The 17553-nt window shown below is 39.2% G+C and overlaps 2 protein-coding genes across 7 annotated transcripts in view; both read left to right on the top strand.

Annotated features, from left to right (window-relative positions):
• The window catches only part of Arms (Ankyrin repeat-rich membrane spanning), a 68101-nt gene that overhangs the window by 9400 nt on the left and 41148 nt on the right, over positions 1-17553 (top strand). For 3 of the 6 annotated variants that reach the window (XM_028306118.1, XM_028306114.1, XM_028306113.1), the window contains 2 exons: positions 10415-10552; positions 12495-12692. In XM_028306118.1, coding sequence (XP_028161919.1) covers positions 10436-10552; positions 12495-12692 — 315 coding nt within the window. In that variant the 5' untranslated portion in view covers positions 10415-10435. Of the gene's footprint in view, positions 1-1569; positions 2005-5616; positions 5716-9118; positions 9231-10414; positions 10553-12494; positions 12693-17553 lie in introns of those variants that run through there. The other 3 variants (XM_028306115.1, XM_028306116.1, XM_028306117.1) reach the window with 3 other exon arrangements.
• Positions 6793-7757, top strand: LOC114353929 (uncharacterized). The gene has a single exon (XM_028306120.1). The coding sequence runs from the start codon at positions 6989-6991 to the stop codon at positions 7592-7594; it is 606 nt and encodes a 201-aa protein (XP_028161921.1). The 5' UTR covers positions 6793-6988; the 3' UTR covers positions 7595-7757.

Genomic DNA, 17553 nt, shown 5'->3' with positions numbered 1-17553 from the left:
CTATGACAGGTCATACTTAGATAAATATAAGGTAACCTAGACTGCCCCCCGCCCCCTTCCCTCACTGAATCTTCCGGTGCAGTCTTCCGACCTCCCGTAGGAGGATATCAGTCCACTTCCTCTACCGTTCCAGCACTTACTTGCAACCCCACACTCCCACCACCTGCCCCCCACCCCTAGCCTCCCCTGAAACTTCTGGTACGAAGTCTTCTGCACCTCCCCAACACGCAAAACCTCCTAGTTTAGCAACCCCACCCTTCTATTGAATTGCCCACGCGTGGCCCTCCCCCCGAAACTTCTGGTACGAAGTCTCCTGCACCTCCCCAACACGCAAAACCTCCTAGTTTAGCAACCCCACCTTTCTGTTGAATTGCCCACGCTTGCCCCTACCTTGGGAGGGGGGGTGGGGACTTGATTTTAATCATTAATTTTTAATCATTAATCAGATTAACTTTTTGCCAACACTGTCACAGACCTAGAATGATGTCTCAAACTTCAAGTTTGTATGTTTTCTAAAAAAATTAATTAGAGACATGTGGTTTTAACAAGACGTTTCGTTTCCCGAAACCCGATCCAATTTATTTGGCGTGAATCAAACAAGCCAACGTTAGGTGCCAAATAAATTTAACGGGACAGTATACTTATTGCCCGTACCCGCCCCGTATGCTTCTCACGTAATGTTTTATCTGTGTTAGTCATTTGTTGTATGCCATGGTCGTATTCGGCTTTCGGAAATGTAGGAGGAAATATCTTTGATAGGTATCTAGGTCATAATAATATTATTATTATGAATTCGTTTTCAAACATTATTCTATTAAAATTATTCTACGAGTAATACCTAAAAAAATCAAATATGTAGTAACTAATTTAACTATACATAAGCCCGTTTTCACCATCAATCCCTAATTTTTAAGTGACCCCTATGGTGACACATAACAGGCATTTTGTTGTCATAGGGGTCACTTATAAATTAGGGATTGATGGTGAAAACAGGCATTAGTCTTTATTTCATTCCTCAATTATTCTATTAATGTTTTCATGAAGACTTCAGAATTTTAAACATAACGCCATCTATCTTTACTGAAGCGAATCAACTGTTCTGTTAATGATTTTTGAAGTTGCTCAGGCGCATCGATCGTAAAACGTCTTTCTTGTGTGATGTTAGCTGGTACTGCTAGATGGCGTTGGCTGTCTCATTATAAGAAAACATTTTAAATTATTTGTAGAAACAAAAATAAGACAGTTATTTAATATTTTTTACACAAAAATTAAGAGAATGAGTGAAATGCTCCTAATAATAATTTACTTACATAATTTTTTATTGTTCGTAAATTTTTTTGAATAAAAAATAACTAATTTTAAAGTAAAAATTGAAAAAATATGGATTATGTTATTTTGTTAAGTTAAAAACTGAAAAGTAAAGGTAACTTATTTTATCCTTTTACCTGTAATGCTCCTTTATCTACACTTAGAAACATGTGGAAATGTTTTCAACAAGCGAACCGATAAAATATGATAAGGATGTTTATACAATTTAATTCAATTACTTGGATCTTATCAATACGACAGGGCTCAGTGCGATGCCGGTCGCAGGACTCGTCCATCCTTTCCTGCCCTTACGTAATATTTTTCGAAATTTTTGTTTCACTACCCTCAATTCTTCCAATACATAGTAGTGCCAATGTTATAAAAGTTTGTCGAGATTCTTAAATTCTGAGTGCAAAGGTTGATATTGGAGTGCAAGATTGTTGAGCATAGGCAAATGTTGACATGGCCTACGCGTCACAAAATGTGTAACATACAGAGTTTGAAGACTAACAAAGCGCAGGCGCAGTGTTCAGTGGAATTATGTCGAATTGGATGGACAGAGCGGGTCCTTCCACACCGGTGGCCGAGCGGCGACCACTTGTGCTGGCTGTGAGGGTGCCCAGGAGCTATGGAAGCCTCTTCCCTCATTACAAGTTCGTGAGGGACACCCTCAGTGAAACGTCGCATCGACCTGAGGTACTTTTGTGTGGTCTTCGAATCGATAAGCAAAACTTACGAATATCGGTCAAAGAAAGGCGACTTTCTTTGGACAAAGAACGGTACTTTAAAGATTTAATGCCTTATGACGAACAAACGTTAATTCTTCGTAATCAAATCAACTTAATCTGAGTGGCATTTTAAATAATGCTTAGCACTTTGATGCTTATCCCTTTCTTCCTCCTAGTCCCTTCGCCAAATACATATTTTAAACAAAATAAATGTAAATTAAGCCTCTTCATCATAAGTGTAAAGGAGCCTTTAAAACAAACTTCCTCTTGCCCGCACGATACCATGTTCTTTGTATGTGATCCAACAATAAAAGAAATATGTACAAAATTCAGGTTTTGGATCCAACACGCATGTTGTGTTGACCTTCCGAACTTTTACAAGGTTAAAGGCTCTGCAATTAATCATATTTTTTACTATGAAATTAAGAAGTTCCTCAGCAACCTCCTTCCTCAGTACCTGTAGTAAAAAATAAGTATGTTTTTTTTTGTGTTTTTTACAATTTAGTTTATACGGATTGTAAATGTCATCCACATTTTTCAGGCATATATGTAGCTGTATTTTTATTAAATTTTGTTTGTAATTTGGAAACAACTTTAAAATGGGTTAGAACCGTATTTTTCTTTTACATTGAATTGAATGGAGTTGTTCACGGTGATTTGTATTCCGCCATCATGGATTTATAGTTTATGACACAATTAGGATGCCGTTTGCCCCTTTATGGCGGCATCCCGGTGCAATATAGGGTAAAAATGTGTACTAAATCATATGGGCGTATTGCTTACAACAAATACCCGGATAATGCTTAGTGCTTGTGGTTTACTTTTCTTTCTGCGCATATCATTCATCGCGTTGAGAAACCCTCTGGCATATGTCCATAGAATGGCCACGTTTTGCATTGTTAGAAAGGCAGAGCTGCAATTAATAAATGACTGGCCAAGATGCTGCTCTTTGACTCCTTCGCGAAACTTTCTTCTAATTTATACTTGTACTGACTTTTGTCTGTCACACAAAGAATATCGCAAGCGTGCCTCCCTTTTCAAATACAGGGATAAAACTATTCTTAAGTTTTTCCCTGGGTCTAACTATCTCTCTCATCTAAATCGGTTCAGTGGTTTTAAGCGTGAAACGGTAACAAACAGACAAAGTAACTTTAGCATTAATAATATTAGTGATATTAGTGTGTATTGCACTAAAAATATACACTAACGAGAAGCAATTTAATCTCCTCAAAACATAAAAAATAAGAATCCAATAACCGCTATCCAAAGAGTTCAACGTATTTGACGGCATTTACGAACTGTACTGTATTTGAACATTTGTGTATCACTTTATCTGTAAATGATAATATGTGAACACATTAAATATACATCTGCCCGAAGGAAGTGATAACGTGGCGTTAGTAACGTATACGGTACTTATTTGTTTTTTTTATTAAATCACCGTTATTTTTGTCTTGCAACCAGTTTAGTTTTTTTCTAATAAAAGTTAATACCACTCTAATGGGTTTCTTAGAATATTTTCTATTGTGGTTATGAATTACTAGTAACCTGCCCTTGCTTCGTCGTCTATAACCACATATTTATAATAATTAGTTTTTCTACTTATTGGTATTAGAATTAACAATAATCGTTTCTCAACTCATGAAACAAGCCTTGTAAACGTTGATCCAACATAAGAGACATCCTGTATAACATGGTGGAAATGCCACATCGCGCAGTCGCCATGCCTTGGCTGTAACACTGATTGGCAGGCAGCTAACAGATTGAATGCTGAAAGCTCGTCCCCAAATAGCTATGAATGTCATCTCCGCTTCATTCAGCACTCGTTTCCGCCTATAAATTAGTCCACTATAATTACATACTAGACATTACCGCTACACAAACGGTAATTGCTTAAGAAATTATGTGACACAGGGTTTACATGCTCTTAACTTTTTAAATATTTTCTCGATATCAAAATATTTTAGAATTGAGTTTTTTTAAACTATACTTTTTAAAACACGTACGGATGTTTTTCATCCTATTTTTACTAGTATATTTTTATAATTTGAAAAAAGGTTAAGTTTGTCATTAGTGGAAAAATAATAGAAAATAGTGTTTTCTCAACCCTTATTCGTTATCTATTTCCTTTCCAACAAAATTGGTTTTTGACTATCGCAAAATCACTCTATTATTATGACGGAACAATGACGTAAATCCAATTAATGGATGTAAAATAAATAAAAATACTTTGCTTCAATTTAATGCTTCTTACTGATTAAACTTAACCTTTAACTATGGACGTCGGGTCTCAGAGGCCCACCCCCCTTTCCAATTTCTCGGTTTAAACACCTTCCCGCCACGTGCTGCTCTCGACCATCTCAGTAGCTTCAGTTTTAACTGTGTTTGGACCAAGGAGGCATAAAATCGCGTCTTCCGGCACTTATTACGTGAGTAATAACCATCCAAAGTTTTGTCCGGGCCTGGGAGACCCGATGACTATAATTTCCATACAAACATACTTGTATGGATGTGACTGGTCAACTATATTTTTTTTGTATCATATTATTATAATATTAAGTAAATTGTTCTAGTTTAAGAATACATAATGGCAGAAAGTATCTGAGTACATTAGCTATATTATTAGCCCAACTATCTAAAGAGCATTTCAGGAGTAAGGTATTTCTTGTAAACGATACTTCTTTTGAGTTTAGATGTCTTAGAATTCACCATTGCTGCAGATTCCAATTCTAAATGGTGTACATTTTGCCTATCAAAGCTCTCAAAGAAAGATAACACATGCCTGCAGAGATAATTTGTCTCAAGTGTTCTAGGCTACTGTGTATAATTTTTGAAACTTTAACCCTTGTCAAAATTTTTATTTTATGTCCTTCAGAAATTTTGTTCATGTTTTTAAGTTAAATGGTTATTAATTAGCAAGGAAAAATATATTACTATTATTTATTAATAGTCTACTGTAATCAAGGAGCCTATATGTGATGGCAAGTCAATTAACACTGAAAAACGTCTAAGTTTTTAAAATTTGCAAAAAAAAATTAAATGATGGTTCAAATTTGATTACTTTTACTACTAAATCCTTTATTAATAGTTATTAGATATATATCAACTCTTTAATAAATTCAAATTGATTCAGATATGAAAATAAGAAGAATTTTAGATAGGGGTCTGTGAGACCCGACGTCCATGGGAGTGTGATTATTTTTTCACGTCCATAGTTAAAGGTTAACGAGCGTAAAATAATAGAAAGGTAATTAAAAACTAAAAATATTCTAATATGCCTATGTAAACCAAACCCACTTGCGATGCATGCGCATGCATGACCTTTAGTGCAGGAATACCAGCCGGCTGTGTACACCATAAAATAACGTTTATAATCAGTTCTAAGTGCTAACGGTAAACTTTATTATCATCTCCCACTTTTACGGTGTTTAAATTATGGTGTAATGGTCGTACGTAATTTAACCAGTATTTACCTTTGTTTGTGTAAGATTTAATTGATCCAATATGTATCTAGCGCTAAGCTTTGGCTAAACACTGTGGTTATAAGAGCGTAAGGACAGTAGTCGCCGCAGTTAGTTCGAAAAGCGATAGGTATTATTAAAGATCGTGCGTAAATGAGCAAATCTCATGTTATCTCGAAATGTTGCGCGCTGCATCGTTTATAAGGACATACGGGCAGGTACGATGTCGTTTCCAAGTAGGTTATGTGTATTGTGCAGTTATTATAAAGTAGGCTGGCGTGTGCCTTTGTGCTCGAGTGGGCCTGGGCACTGCCCGCGGGCCTGGCTGGGTGCGATCCTGTAACACCGTTACTCTTTTTGCTTTGCTTTCGTTGCGGATCTTCACCTTAAGAACTTTTTGCCGTTTCCAATGATAGATTGCTAGACCGGTTGATGTGTAATTCTGATGAATAGGAGATGGATACAAAAAGACACATAACTTACTAACCGCTTTGTTCATTCGCTTTTGTGTAATATTTAGTTAGATATATGATAATATCGGTTAGCAACAAAATAAATAATTTACTTACGTATTAGACACGTAATAATAGGCTTAAACCATGTTAAAAATTTAAATAGATGATGAATATTGTAATTTTTGTAACCTTTTTTTTAATCAAAAATGAATGAAATAAATGTGTATCTATTGTAAAGTAATAATATAATATCAATAGCAGCTGCGCCATTGTGGTAACTAGCTCAATATTATGAATATTTATATATTATCAACGTCATTCGAAGAAATTATTCACAGAAAAAAATGACAAAGAGTTAATACTTACCTAATTATTGAATTTTTTTTTTTAAATTTATTAAAATATTCATAATATTACTTATTATGAATTTTTATCTAACACCAAATTGTAATGTTTATATATAACTTAAAAACCGCTTATCTATACTTTTTATTTTTATCGTCTAATTAATTATAACGTGATTAAAAAAAAGTTAATTATATCTTTTTTTTATCAACGCACTTCAGAATCCCTGATGTCAGCTCGGGTAACTTGGTTAGGTTCTTGCGGTAAAAAATCCAATGTGAGTTAAAAGACATAATATAGTAATGTGTGATCAACGGCGCGGGGAGGGCCCAGAGTGCCGGCCGGTGCAGCGCCCGCGCACTGCCCGGCCGGCCTCCGCGCGACATGCTGCCTCCAGAGCGATCCAACCGCACCGCCTCCGCGATACTCAAACGCCTCACAGCGCGCACCTACAGCACCTACTCCCTAGTACGTATCGCCACCAGCACTCAGCACCGGCCGCGTTCATTCATAGCCGCCGCCCTCCGCGCGCCGCCCGCCCTTTCCCACGCCGCGCGCTGCAAATAGTAACCGCCCAGCGTGGGCCGCGTCGTTCCGCTCGTAACTCCGCTTAGTCACCACGCTCGGAAATCTATCACGAGACGCCGCGGAGTACGCTCGCCTCGCCGCTTACTATGCGGGAGATCGCGACATGTCCCTCCCGCCCCAACTGCCGACCTATTCTAACAGTGATAAAGAATATGTGCACATACGATGCCTCATCGCGAACATTCACAAGCCGAGGAACGTGTCGCGGCCGCCGTCGGCGTCCATCGACAAGGGTGCACCGTTGGAGGTGGTCCGGGAGTCGCCGACTTCTTCGGACACGGAACGGAGTGGTTCGATTTCGGATAGATCGGACGATCGACTATCTCTAGATGAGCTTGCGCCAACGCAGCGGGCGAAGAGTAACAGCTTCGCGGGGTCGATGTTGACGCCTCCTCCTTTGCACCAGAAGAAGCGGCGGCCGTCGTTCCTGCACATCGGCGGAGCGGCGGCGCCGGGCCCCATGTCGGCGGGCCCGCACTTCACCGTGCCCAAGTTCACGCTGACGGCGCCCCCGGGGGAGCAGCACCGGCGCCTCAGCCATGGCTTCGCAGCCTTCCATGGATTCGCCCTCCGTCGACATTCTAATACGGTCTGCGCAAGGATGATTTGCAAGTGTGAACGCGTTTTCGTTTTATTCTACCTCAACAGTAGTGAGTGTGTGTTAATTAATAACAGCATGTCGGAAGATAATTTAAAAAATTGCTTCTAACTTTGTGTCGTGAAAGCATGTCGATTCTTTCATATTTAAAAAGATATTAATACAAGGTTCCTTACAAACAGGGCCATTAGTGCAACTTAATGTTTGGAATAGATTATTTGAACACAGGCACGTAGGCAAGGTAATTAATCAAATTATCCACTTAATTTTGTAGCACCTAATTATGGTGGCAATTAATAAGTACCACTATAGTTTGAAAACAATACTTATTTACAATAACATTTCTATTAATTGATAGATATTTGTTTACACCGAAACTTATCTCACTCAGTAATAACATTTTTAATTAAATATTCACTTACATGACTTCCTTCCTACAATAATTCCGCCTGAGATGGTAAAAATTAGCTTAAGTCACGAATAACACTTATCTCTTAAATGTGTAATGACATACACGATGAGCATTTCTATTCTTAAAAGAATATTTTTATTTCTTTTAAGTCCAATAAAGGTGTTCAGTTAGGTACTAAACTGATGCGTTAATGTTTATTCATGCATTTTTTTAGTAAAATATTTTTTTCATCTATAAGTGTTAAAGGGACATAAAGTTTCATTATCATACCATATTGACGATGTGACAAAGAATATGTTTGCTTGCAATTTATTTGTACACGTCACGCCTTTACTCATTATAGGTAGTGTCAAATAATATTCTGCAAGTAATTATGGTATATGCCAAAAACCCAAAAACACTATAGTTACACAAATAGTTATGTGTAGTTGTGGATGTGATAAAGTTACGTAAATGAAAATAATTTTGTTTACAATTCCGCGACTGTTTTCGTAGTTTCAAGTTAAACTCGTTGGCAATGCAAGAGATATTATTCAACGGGAATGCAATTTCAGGATTACAATAGAAAGCTATTTTTTTTACTAATGTCTGCCTGCAGTTTTCGGTTTTGACGATTTTCCGAGCATTTTTCCAAGTTTTCTCTCCACAAAACCTTTCCGGGTTTCAGCGAATATTTGCAAAAGCCAATCCGAACGGGTTTAGTCTTTATTCAAGTCGCTTAGCAATAATACATTTAACGATTTCATTAATTTTTCATTGATTCGATGTTTTTTTAATTTGGTTGATGAAGACGAATAAATGACGTCCACTGCTGGACAAAGGCCTCCTCCAAGGTTTTCCACAATGCACGGTCCTGCGCTGCCCTCATCCAGGCTCTTCCCGCGACCTTTACCAGATAGTCGGTCCACCTAGTAGGAGGCCTGCCCACGCTACGTCTTAAACGAATAAAGACGAATAAAACGAAAGGTAACAGACAAATGAAATGATTACCAGTTCGGTGATTGAAATTAGAGCTAAAAATACAATAAATAGCTGAATTGCAGCTTATCAGCACATTAGTCAGACATTGTTATTGGAATTGAGTCTAAATTTGGTGCGGTCTAGACTTTCTTCCTAACACATTTTGTTGTTTACTTATTGGGCTACCTTGTGATATCATCCGTTATCACTATATCTTTGTTCATTATGTACTGAACTGCGTCAAGTGAACGTTATTACAAAGCCAGTCTCCAATACTGACATACGTATTTTGTGAATCTTCTTTTTTTAATTAATTTGCTAGTGCAGTCACGTGTAGTGTTCACGATGCTGCGCTGGAGTTTGAATTTGAGCGAGGTTAGAAATAATTTAAAAATTAATATATTTTTTACTAATTTCAATTAATAAAATCTGTGGTATTTATATTGTGTTGTGTCTAAATATTGTGGCATTTTACAAGCAGTGACCGGCTTACACGTTACACTTAATTTGCTTGCGTGAATACAATAAGTATGGCAGAAGAAAAAATAAGTAATTTGCTTAACTGCGTGCTTCCGTGATATCTATTAGTTGATATTTTGCTCTCTCTCTCTACTACTCCAACTAATTACTACTTTCTGACTCTGTTATTAATATTCCACTTTCAAGTTACTTAATTTTTATTTCATTCTTAAATTCTGAGAGACTGGAGCCCTCATTATAAAAGGTAGAACTTAAGGAAAAACTTTTAACGAATTTCTATTTAGTAATGTAAACATATTAATCATCAAATCTGGTTATATGACGTAGTAGATGTTGATATTTTTTATGTCTATAAATTAATGCATTTAAGTTTTAGGAATACCATTTATTAAACATAGCCTTGAAAGTTGTTTGTTCCCCTTTTTATTGTAAAAGATTATAGCAATAATTTGTGTAAATCATTTCGTATTGATTAACATAACTTCTTTTGGTATATATTACCAACTTTATCTGTAGTTAAACAGATCACACAATAGTTTCGTGAAAACAACTCGTCTCCTTCAAAAATAGCTAAACGAATTCACCATGTTTATTCATTCAACATCTGAATTTATAATGTACCTGCTTCAGGTAAACTGAATTTTAAGTAACATTTTTGATTCGGTCAATTCGATCAGTCTTGAAGAATCGTCCAAAACAATCATTTGATATGTTTTGATTTAAAAGTAATTTCCTCTAACAAAATAGTAGTGTGTGTTTTTTGACACCCACTAGGAGTCGTGCTGATGAGGTGGTATCTCTCAGATCCTTCCAACAATCCCGGCGAAAGTCCTATTGTATTACTGCTAGGCAAAAGGTTCTCCCAAACCCTGAGAGTACTAATATATCTCTCAGATCCTTTCAATAATCCCGGTGAAAATTGTACTGTGTTAGTGTTAGGCAAATGTCTCTCAAATGCCACTGTCCTGTAGAAAATTGTTGTGACGTTCCGCGTGTGACCAAATCCTCCGTTCGCCTCTGGTAAAGGAGTCTTATTTGGGTTATTGACCTGCTGATGATGACGTCACGATTGTCCGCAGAGCCTCCACCGGAGCGAGTCGATGGTGTCTCTGGCGTGCTTCAAGACGCTGTCGCAGCTGGTGGCCAACGACACCGCCGCAGAACTGCAGCAGTACCTCGCCAACAACAAGAACATCAACATCGACGACAGAGATGAGGTATGTGACCTGTGTATATTTTTTTATGTATGACAAGGCAGATATTTGACCGCAATCGTACCCGATGTTAAGTGAGAGGATGGTACATATCTGCCCTGTAAGTGCCTATTCACTCTCGCCCGGATTATAGTGTTCAGGAAAGACAGCAGCAGGCAGCAAATTCCAGTCCCTAGCTGTTCGCATTATAAAAGTTATCGAAACACTTAGTGCGAGCTGGTGGAATGTCGACAATGTAGGGATGGTACGCTAACCTGCGTCTGATTTCCCGGTGATGGAAGGGGGCTGGTGGAATTAGCTCGTATAATTCCTTCGCACATTCTCCGGTGTAATTTGAAAGTGAGTTGAGTTGAAAGATGATAATATGATGAAGGAGATATCACTAGTTAGTAGATGATGGAGATAAGTACCAGTCTTCTTCTCCTATTACCTGGGTTTAACAACTAAGCTAGAGATATAGGTATACTTAGTAAAAGGATCCTTTTACGTCAGTTTTCGCGTTTATTGATCGAAAGCAATTAAAAGTTTATGAAAAGTAACTGGATCTTCTAGTCTAAAATAACGCTGATTTATGTTTGATTGTGCCTTGAAATTAATGCTTTATTAAGTTAACTACGCTGTGTAAATAATTATACTGGTCGCAACGTTATTGAATATCGTTGTGGTTCGTACTTCGGAGGGCTCGTAAAAAACCGTCTCTCTGATTGAGCCATGTGAGACGCCTCATTAGGTATTTACATCAGAATTTGAACAGAACAGATAGAGGAAGATATGACAACAAGACAATTGTTTATTTTCTTCGGCAACATAATTTATTTTATTTTATTACAAAGTTATGCTTATCCTACTAATATTATAAATGCGAAAGTTTGGATGTCCGGATGTTTGTTACTCTTTCACGCAAAAACTACTGAACGGATTTTGATGAAACTTTACAGTATTATTGTTTATAACCCAGAATAACATAAAGGCTATAATTTACGACGATCTATGACAAACTGAATTTCACGCGGGTGAAGCCGCGGGCAACAGCTAGTAATCTTTACATTTCTTATGTATAAATAAAGCCCATAATGCAATACGGAAAGAAATGGCAAATACACTCATATCATGTTTGTTATTTGATAACAATTTTAAAATAATATTTATAGTTTATTGTAGTCTTTTTGTAATCTTTACAATGTATTACATCAGTAATATTTTTTTAAAACAATATAATGGATGTGAATTTGTTATTATTTAAACGCAATTTTTCAATGCGCACAACTTGATCCATGAATTCATGAAAAAGTTAATTTAAGGTAAACAAACTCGATTCTATATTATGATAAAAACAAAATTATATGAGTAATATTAATGACCCAGTGGTGTCGACGCTAATCTAGTAGTCACTGTAATATACAAACATAATAATCGAACCGCTTATCTTATCGCTTTTGATTGCGCCGCGATACGTATACTTATTGTGACGTATACGTCACCGACATGTTTTTTATTTCTGTTATAATTTCTGAACCTAACATTCTTTATTCATTAAAAGTTTAGGTTGACTGTCAATTAAATCTACTAACGACTTTTTAAATGATACTAAAATAGTTCTGTTTCTACTATCGTTACAATTTAAAAAAGATGATATAACATCCGTTATTGTTTTAACTACTAATATGTTATCTTATTTCATTAAGTTTGCTACGAACATATTATTATAAGTGTTGACTAGGTAGTATAATAGTATTGTCAAAAAGGCAAACTGAACTCTGCTTCAGTTTTAGCGTAACTTTCTTTACTCCTAAACAAGCATGATAGCGAATAACCTGTCATCCATGTCGTCTTTAAATCATTTTGTGTTGAATGCTCCCGTAATCAAGAGTTCAATAAATTATTTCATTAATTAATTAATTACCGTGGCTATTGGTAATTAAACTAGCAATTATTATTGTCACAGAATGGCACAACAGCGCTTATGCTCGCGTGTGAGGGTGGGCACGCGGCGGCCGCGCGCTCGCTCCTGGCAGCGGGCGCGGACGCGGGCGCGTGCGACGCCGACGGCTGGACGCCGCTAGCGTTTGCCGCGCGCGCCGGGCACGTGGCTGTGGCCAGGGACCTGCTGGACGCGGGGGCTCGAGTAGACCCCAGGGACTGTGTGAGTGTACTTCTGTGAATGCTACAACAGTGGTCATGGACGCGGGCGCGTGTGACGCCGACGGCTGGACGCCGCTAGCGTTCGCCGCGCGCGCCGGACACGTGGCTGTGGCCAGGGATCTGTTGGACGCGGGGGCTCGAGTAGACCCCAGGGACTGTGTGAGTGTACTTCTGTGAATACTACAACAGTGGTCATGGACGAGGGCGCGTGCGACGCCGACGGCTGGACGCCGCTAACGTTCGCCGCGCGCGCCGGACACGTCGCTGTGGCCAGAGACCTGCTGGACGCGGGGGCTCGAGTAGAGCCTAGGGACTGTGTAAGTATACTTATGTGAATACTACAGCAGCCGCCACGGCGAGTGAGACCCCGCTAGCGTTCGCCGCGCGCGCCGGACTCGTAGCTGTGGCCAGGGATCTGCTGGACGCGGGGGCTCGAGCAGACCCCAGGGACTGTGTGAGTGTACTTCTGTAAATACTACAAAAGCTTGGTCACGTGTCCACGCTGCTGCCAAGGCGCGAACGCGGACACGTGCGACGCCGACGGCTTGATGCCGCTAGCGTTCGTCGCGCGCTCCCGGCACCTTGCAGTAGCGAGAAACCTGCTGGATACGGGAGCATGTGTAGACCCCAGGGACTATGTGTAAGAGTACTACTCAGGGAACACTGNAGTGGTCATGGACGCGGGTGCGTGTGACGCCGACGGCTGGACGCCGCTAGCGTTCACCGTGCGCGCCGGACACGTGGCTGTGGCCAGGGATCTGCTGGACGCGGGAGCTCGAGTAGACCCCAAGGACTGTGTGAGTATACTTCTGTGAATACTACAACAGTGGTCATGGACGAGGGCGCGTGCGACGCCGACGGCTGGACGCCGCTAGCGTTCGCCGCGCGCGCCGGGCACGTGGCTGTGGCCAGGGACCTGCTGGACGCGGGGGCTCGAGTAGACCCCAGGGACTGTGTGAGTGTACTTCTGTGAATACTACAACAGTGGTCATGGACGAGGGCGCGTGCGACGCCGACGGCTGGACGCCGCTAGCGTTCGCCGCGCGCGCCGGGCACGTGGCTGTGGCCAGGGATCTGCTGGACGCGGGGGCTCGAGTAGACCCCAGGGACTGTGTGAGTGTACTTCTGTGAATACTACAACAGTGGTCATGGACGAGGGCGCGTGCGACGCCGCGCGCGCCGGACACGTCGCTGTGGCCAGAGACCTGCTGGACGCGGGGGCTCGAGTAGAGCCTAGGGACTGTGTAAGTATACTTATGTGAATACTACAGCAGCCGCCACGGCGAGTGAGACCCCGCTAGCGTTCGCCGTGCGCGCCGGACTCGTAGCTGTGGCCAAGGATCTGCTGGACGCGGGGGCTCCAGTAGACCCCAGGGACTGTGCGCCTGTACTTATGTGAATACTACAACAGTGGTCAAACAACGCACGTGTCCGCGTTCGCGCCTTGGCAGCCGCGCGGACACTTGCGCGGCTTGATGCCGCTAGCGTTCGTTGCGCGCTCCCGGCACCTTGCAGTAGCGAGAGACCTGCTGGATGTAGACCCCAGGGACTGTGTAAGTGTACTACTCAGGGAACACTGCAACAGCGGTTGCTTATTGTGTGAGTGGATCGCGGACGGCTAGATGCCGCTAGCGTTCGCCGCGCGTGCCGGACGCCTAGCCGTGGCCAGCCATCTACTGGACGCAGGAGCTTATGTAGACTCGAGGCCAAGGACGCATACTTAAGTGAAAACAAAAAGTTATCAGACCGGTACTGTCTAACTAAAAAGTTCCGAGAGATCTTACGGAATATCTGCCTTTTGCTGATCATTTCATCTTTTCGGTTTTAAGACTTGGCATCATTACGTATGAAGCGTATTATTATGTCCGAAACTTAAACCTCGCTCCACGTCCGCGCTCTCAGATTCGTCAGCGTAACGAAAACAACTAAATGCATTTTCACGGATGATTCTGGAGCTCCTAAATTCTAGCTATGGTCCAACTATAGATGATGAAGAACGCGTTGACACCATATTCTGGGAGCAACTCAAGTCTTATAGTATACTTCTAGGCCTTAGGTCAATTGGAAGCCATTATTCGGTTCTAACACATAAAAATAATCAAATTCAATTAAATTAACCGGTATTTTTATCATCAATATTTATTTGATATCACAAGAATGTCCAGATGGAGTTGGGTTAAAACCTGTTTACAAAATTGAACCTAAGACCGACACAGCTTAGGGGCTTGGCTGTTACAGGTCGTTTATACTATGCAATTTGTATGTATCTTTTGTCTTGCGTAACATAGCTGATTAAATTAAATTAAAATACTTGTTATAACGCAGTTATCATGCATTACTTTCGTACTCATTTTATAGTCTAGAGTAAATACAAAACAAACAAAAAGTCATCAAAAGCTTATTGCACATAACTTCCATTTTTATAAAAATACATATTGTGATAGCCGAAAATATAGGACAGTTGTTTACGTCGCTTTCATCGTATATTAATGTATTTATAACACACGCACGTTTGTTTTGTCTGCACTGACACCCAAAATGATGATCTCGCATTGTGGCATTTAAAAAATGTTCAAATTTTCAATTTGTCTTCTCGTAATTGTTGTTGTAATATGGAGGTGACACAGTAATATTGTACTGGTATTTAAAAAAACAATCATCTTGAAAGTTTGTGTGGATAGATGCATGTTGTTACTCTTTCACGCAAAAAAAATACAGAACAGATTTTGATGATACTTTACAGTATTATTGTTTATACATCAAAATAGCAATAAAATTATCACTTCACGGGATTTATTGCAACATTATTTATTTATTGTTGCAATAAATCCCGTGAAGTGATAATTTTATAGTAAAAANATCGTTATATAATATAGATGCAACATAATAGTTTAAAATATTAAAATAGCAATAAGCTACAGACTTTAATAGCAATATTTCTGGACAAACAACCAAATTTATAAATTGACAAGGTTTTTTACTGAAAAAACCGTTGTAATACTAATCTCGGATGCGTTAACGTAGGGCTGTGCGCATGCGCTTTAACTGACCCAAATGTTTATAATAGAGCAATGACCAAAACGTATTCTGGACTGTGTACTCAAAATTAGTATATTTATACTTGAGGTGGATCCTTGCCAAGATGTCACTGACATTCACAACGGCATATTCTGACACCTGATTAAACTTAACCATTATTTGGGTACACAATAAACAACTTATCGCAGCTGTTATACGTGAAACTGTATTTTAGGACAGCCATAGAGGATTTTTTTTTTATTCAATTGGTTTGCTCAACGTACAACATTTTAAATGTTGGTAATGATGATGACTCAAGTATGAGCTGGCACTCGAAACTAAATATTGAATTCATTCAACCAATCGCTGGATAATAAGCATTTTGTAATGCATTATTTGAATCAAGTTTTGGTGTCTTTTTACAATCCAAGCAATTTTTCTTTAATTTAAACAGCTTTTATTTGTAAAATAAATTCATGATAAGTGATTTGATAAAAAAAAACTCGACTGGTGGCTATGTAGTCAAATCAATCATACAGCATAGCACACAGCAACAACAACAAAAAAGTGTAAATATACTCACTCAGTATAGAATGCCAAAATAAAATTCTGAACTAGGTCGTTTGTTTATCTTTTTAATTAGGTCTAATATTGCGTAACCACCAGATGTGGGGGATAAGCGAAAATATGATGACAGCGGTGCGATGATGGACATCTTTAAAACTGAACTAAATTATGAGACCGTCCATTAACGTTGGCCTTGTAAATTGGAATGCTGTAATTATTATTTTCTGCTGCTTTATGCATCCAAACTATTTTAATAATATCTGAGAACGCTTCCACAATAAATCTATTTTATTCTAACAACGAAAATTCTTCAAATGTTACAGTCAATTTCATAACATTGTTCATCACCAAAAATTCAATAAAGCTGACTCAATAATGGATGAGGCGCACTCTCAATAGAAGAATATGACGTAGACAAGTAAAAAGTCTATAAATTATGCATTTGACCCCTATTAACATACGCGACAAAATATTTAGTAACACGTGATAAAAACCGGTCGAAAAATTCGCAACGGGTATCGCCACATTAATACGTCATCGCCGCGCTGCGCCGCGTATCGGTCGATCGTAACTTGTTTTCGTAAAAACCATAACAAAGTATATTATTACAGATTCATTCCGTGAAATACGCATGCGTTTCTTTTATTATGCGTTTTTAAATGCAGATTTCCTATACGCATGCATGCTAATAGTAATAAAAGTAAATAGTTTCATTGCATGCTCACGAGTAAGGGAAGCATTTATTTATGTTATTCCGAAAAAAAAAACACTGACCAATATTTTCTGTCAGTACTTTTACACCTACATGGTTAAACAATTGTACTTTCGGTGTCCTGGGTTTGATTCCTAGTTGAAACACGCACAAACTCCTTCGATTAGGACAATGCAGACAAGCTTTAATCAAGATTATTGCCGGACCTATAGCGGTAGAAGTCTGTGCACCAAAGTCTTCCAATCAATAAAGTTGATCAATCAATTGTTTCAATTATGGATATTTGAAACCGCGACCAAAATGCCGATTAATCAAACGCACAACGAAGTCAATACGAAACGAACGCGGGCGTTAGCCTCAAGTTCTTTTCGGCCATTTATTATGAAGTGAAAGCTGTTTGATAGCGATTTTAAGCACATTAATACTAGGAAAATGTTAATAAAATTTATTATCAATGTAGCGTTAAGACAAACACATATTTAAAGACGTTATAAAACAAACTGACCCGGCACGAACGGCTGGAGAGTTTAAATAATTTTATTCGCCAACACAAAATGTAACCATT

Source organism: Ostrinia furnacalis, unplaced genomic scaffold (assembly GCF_004193835.3).
Source record: "Ostrinia furnacalis isolate ACB-3 unplaced genomic scaffold, ASM419383v2 OfSCF1862, whole genome shotgun sequence".
NCBI lineage: Eukaryota > Metazoa > Arthropoda > Insecta > Lepidoptera > Crambidae > Ostrinia > Ostrinia furnacalis.
The sequence above is the reverse complement of the archived record's forward strand: the minus strand, read 5'-3'. Positions and strand labels throughout refer to the sequence as shown.

Bases quoted from the DNA above. Each gene is read 5' to 3' on its own strand.
- LOC114353929 (XM_028306120.1), top strand. From the start codon at position 6,989: ATGTCCCTCCCGCCCCAACTGCCGACCTATTCTAACAGTGATAAAGAA.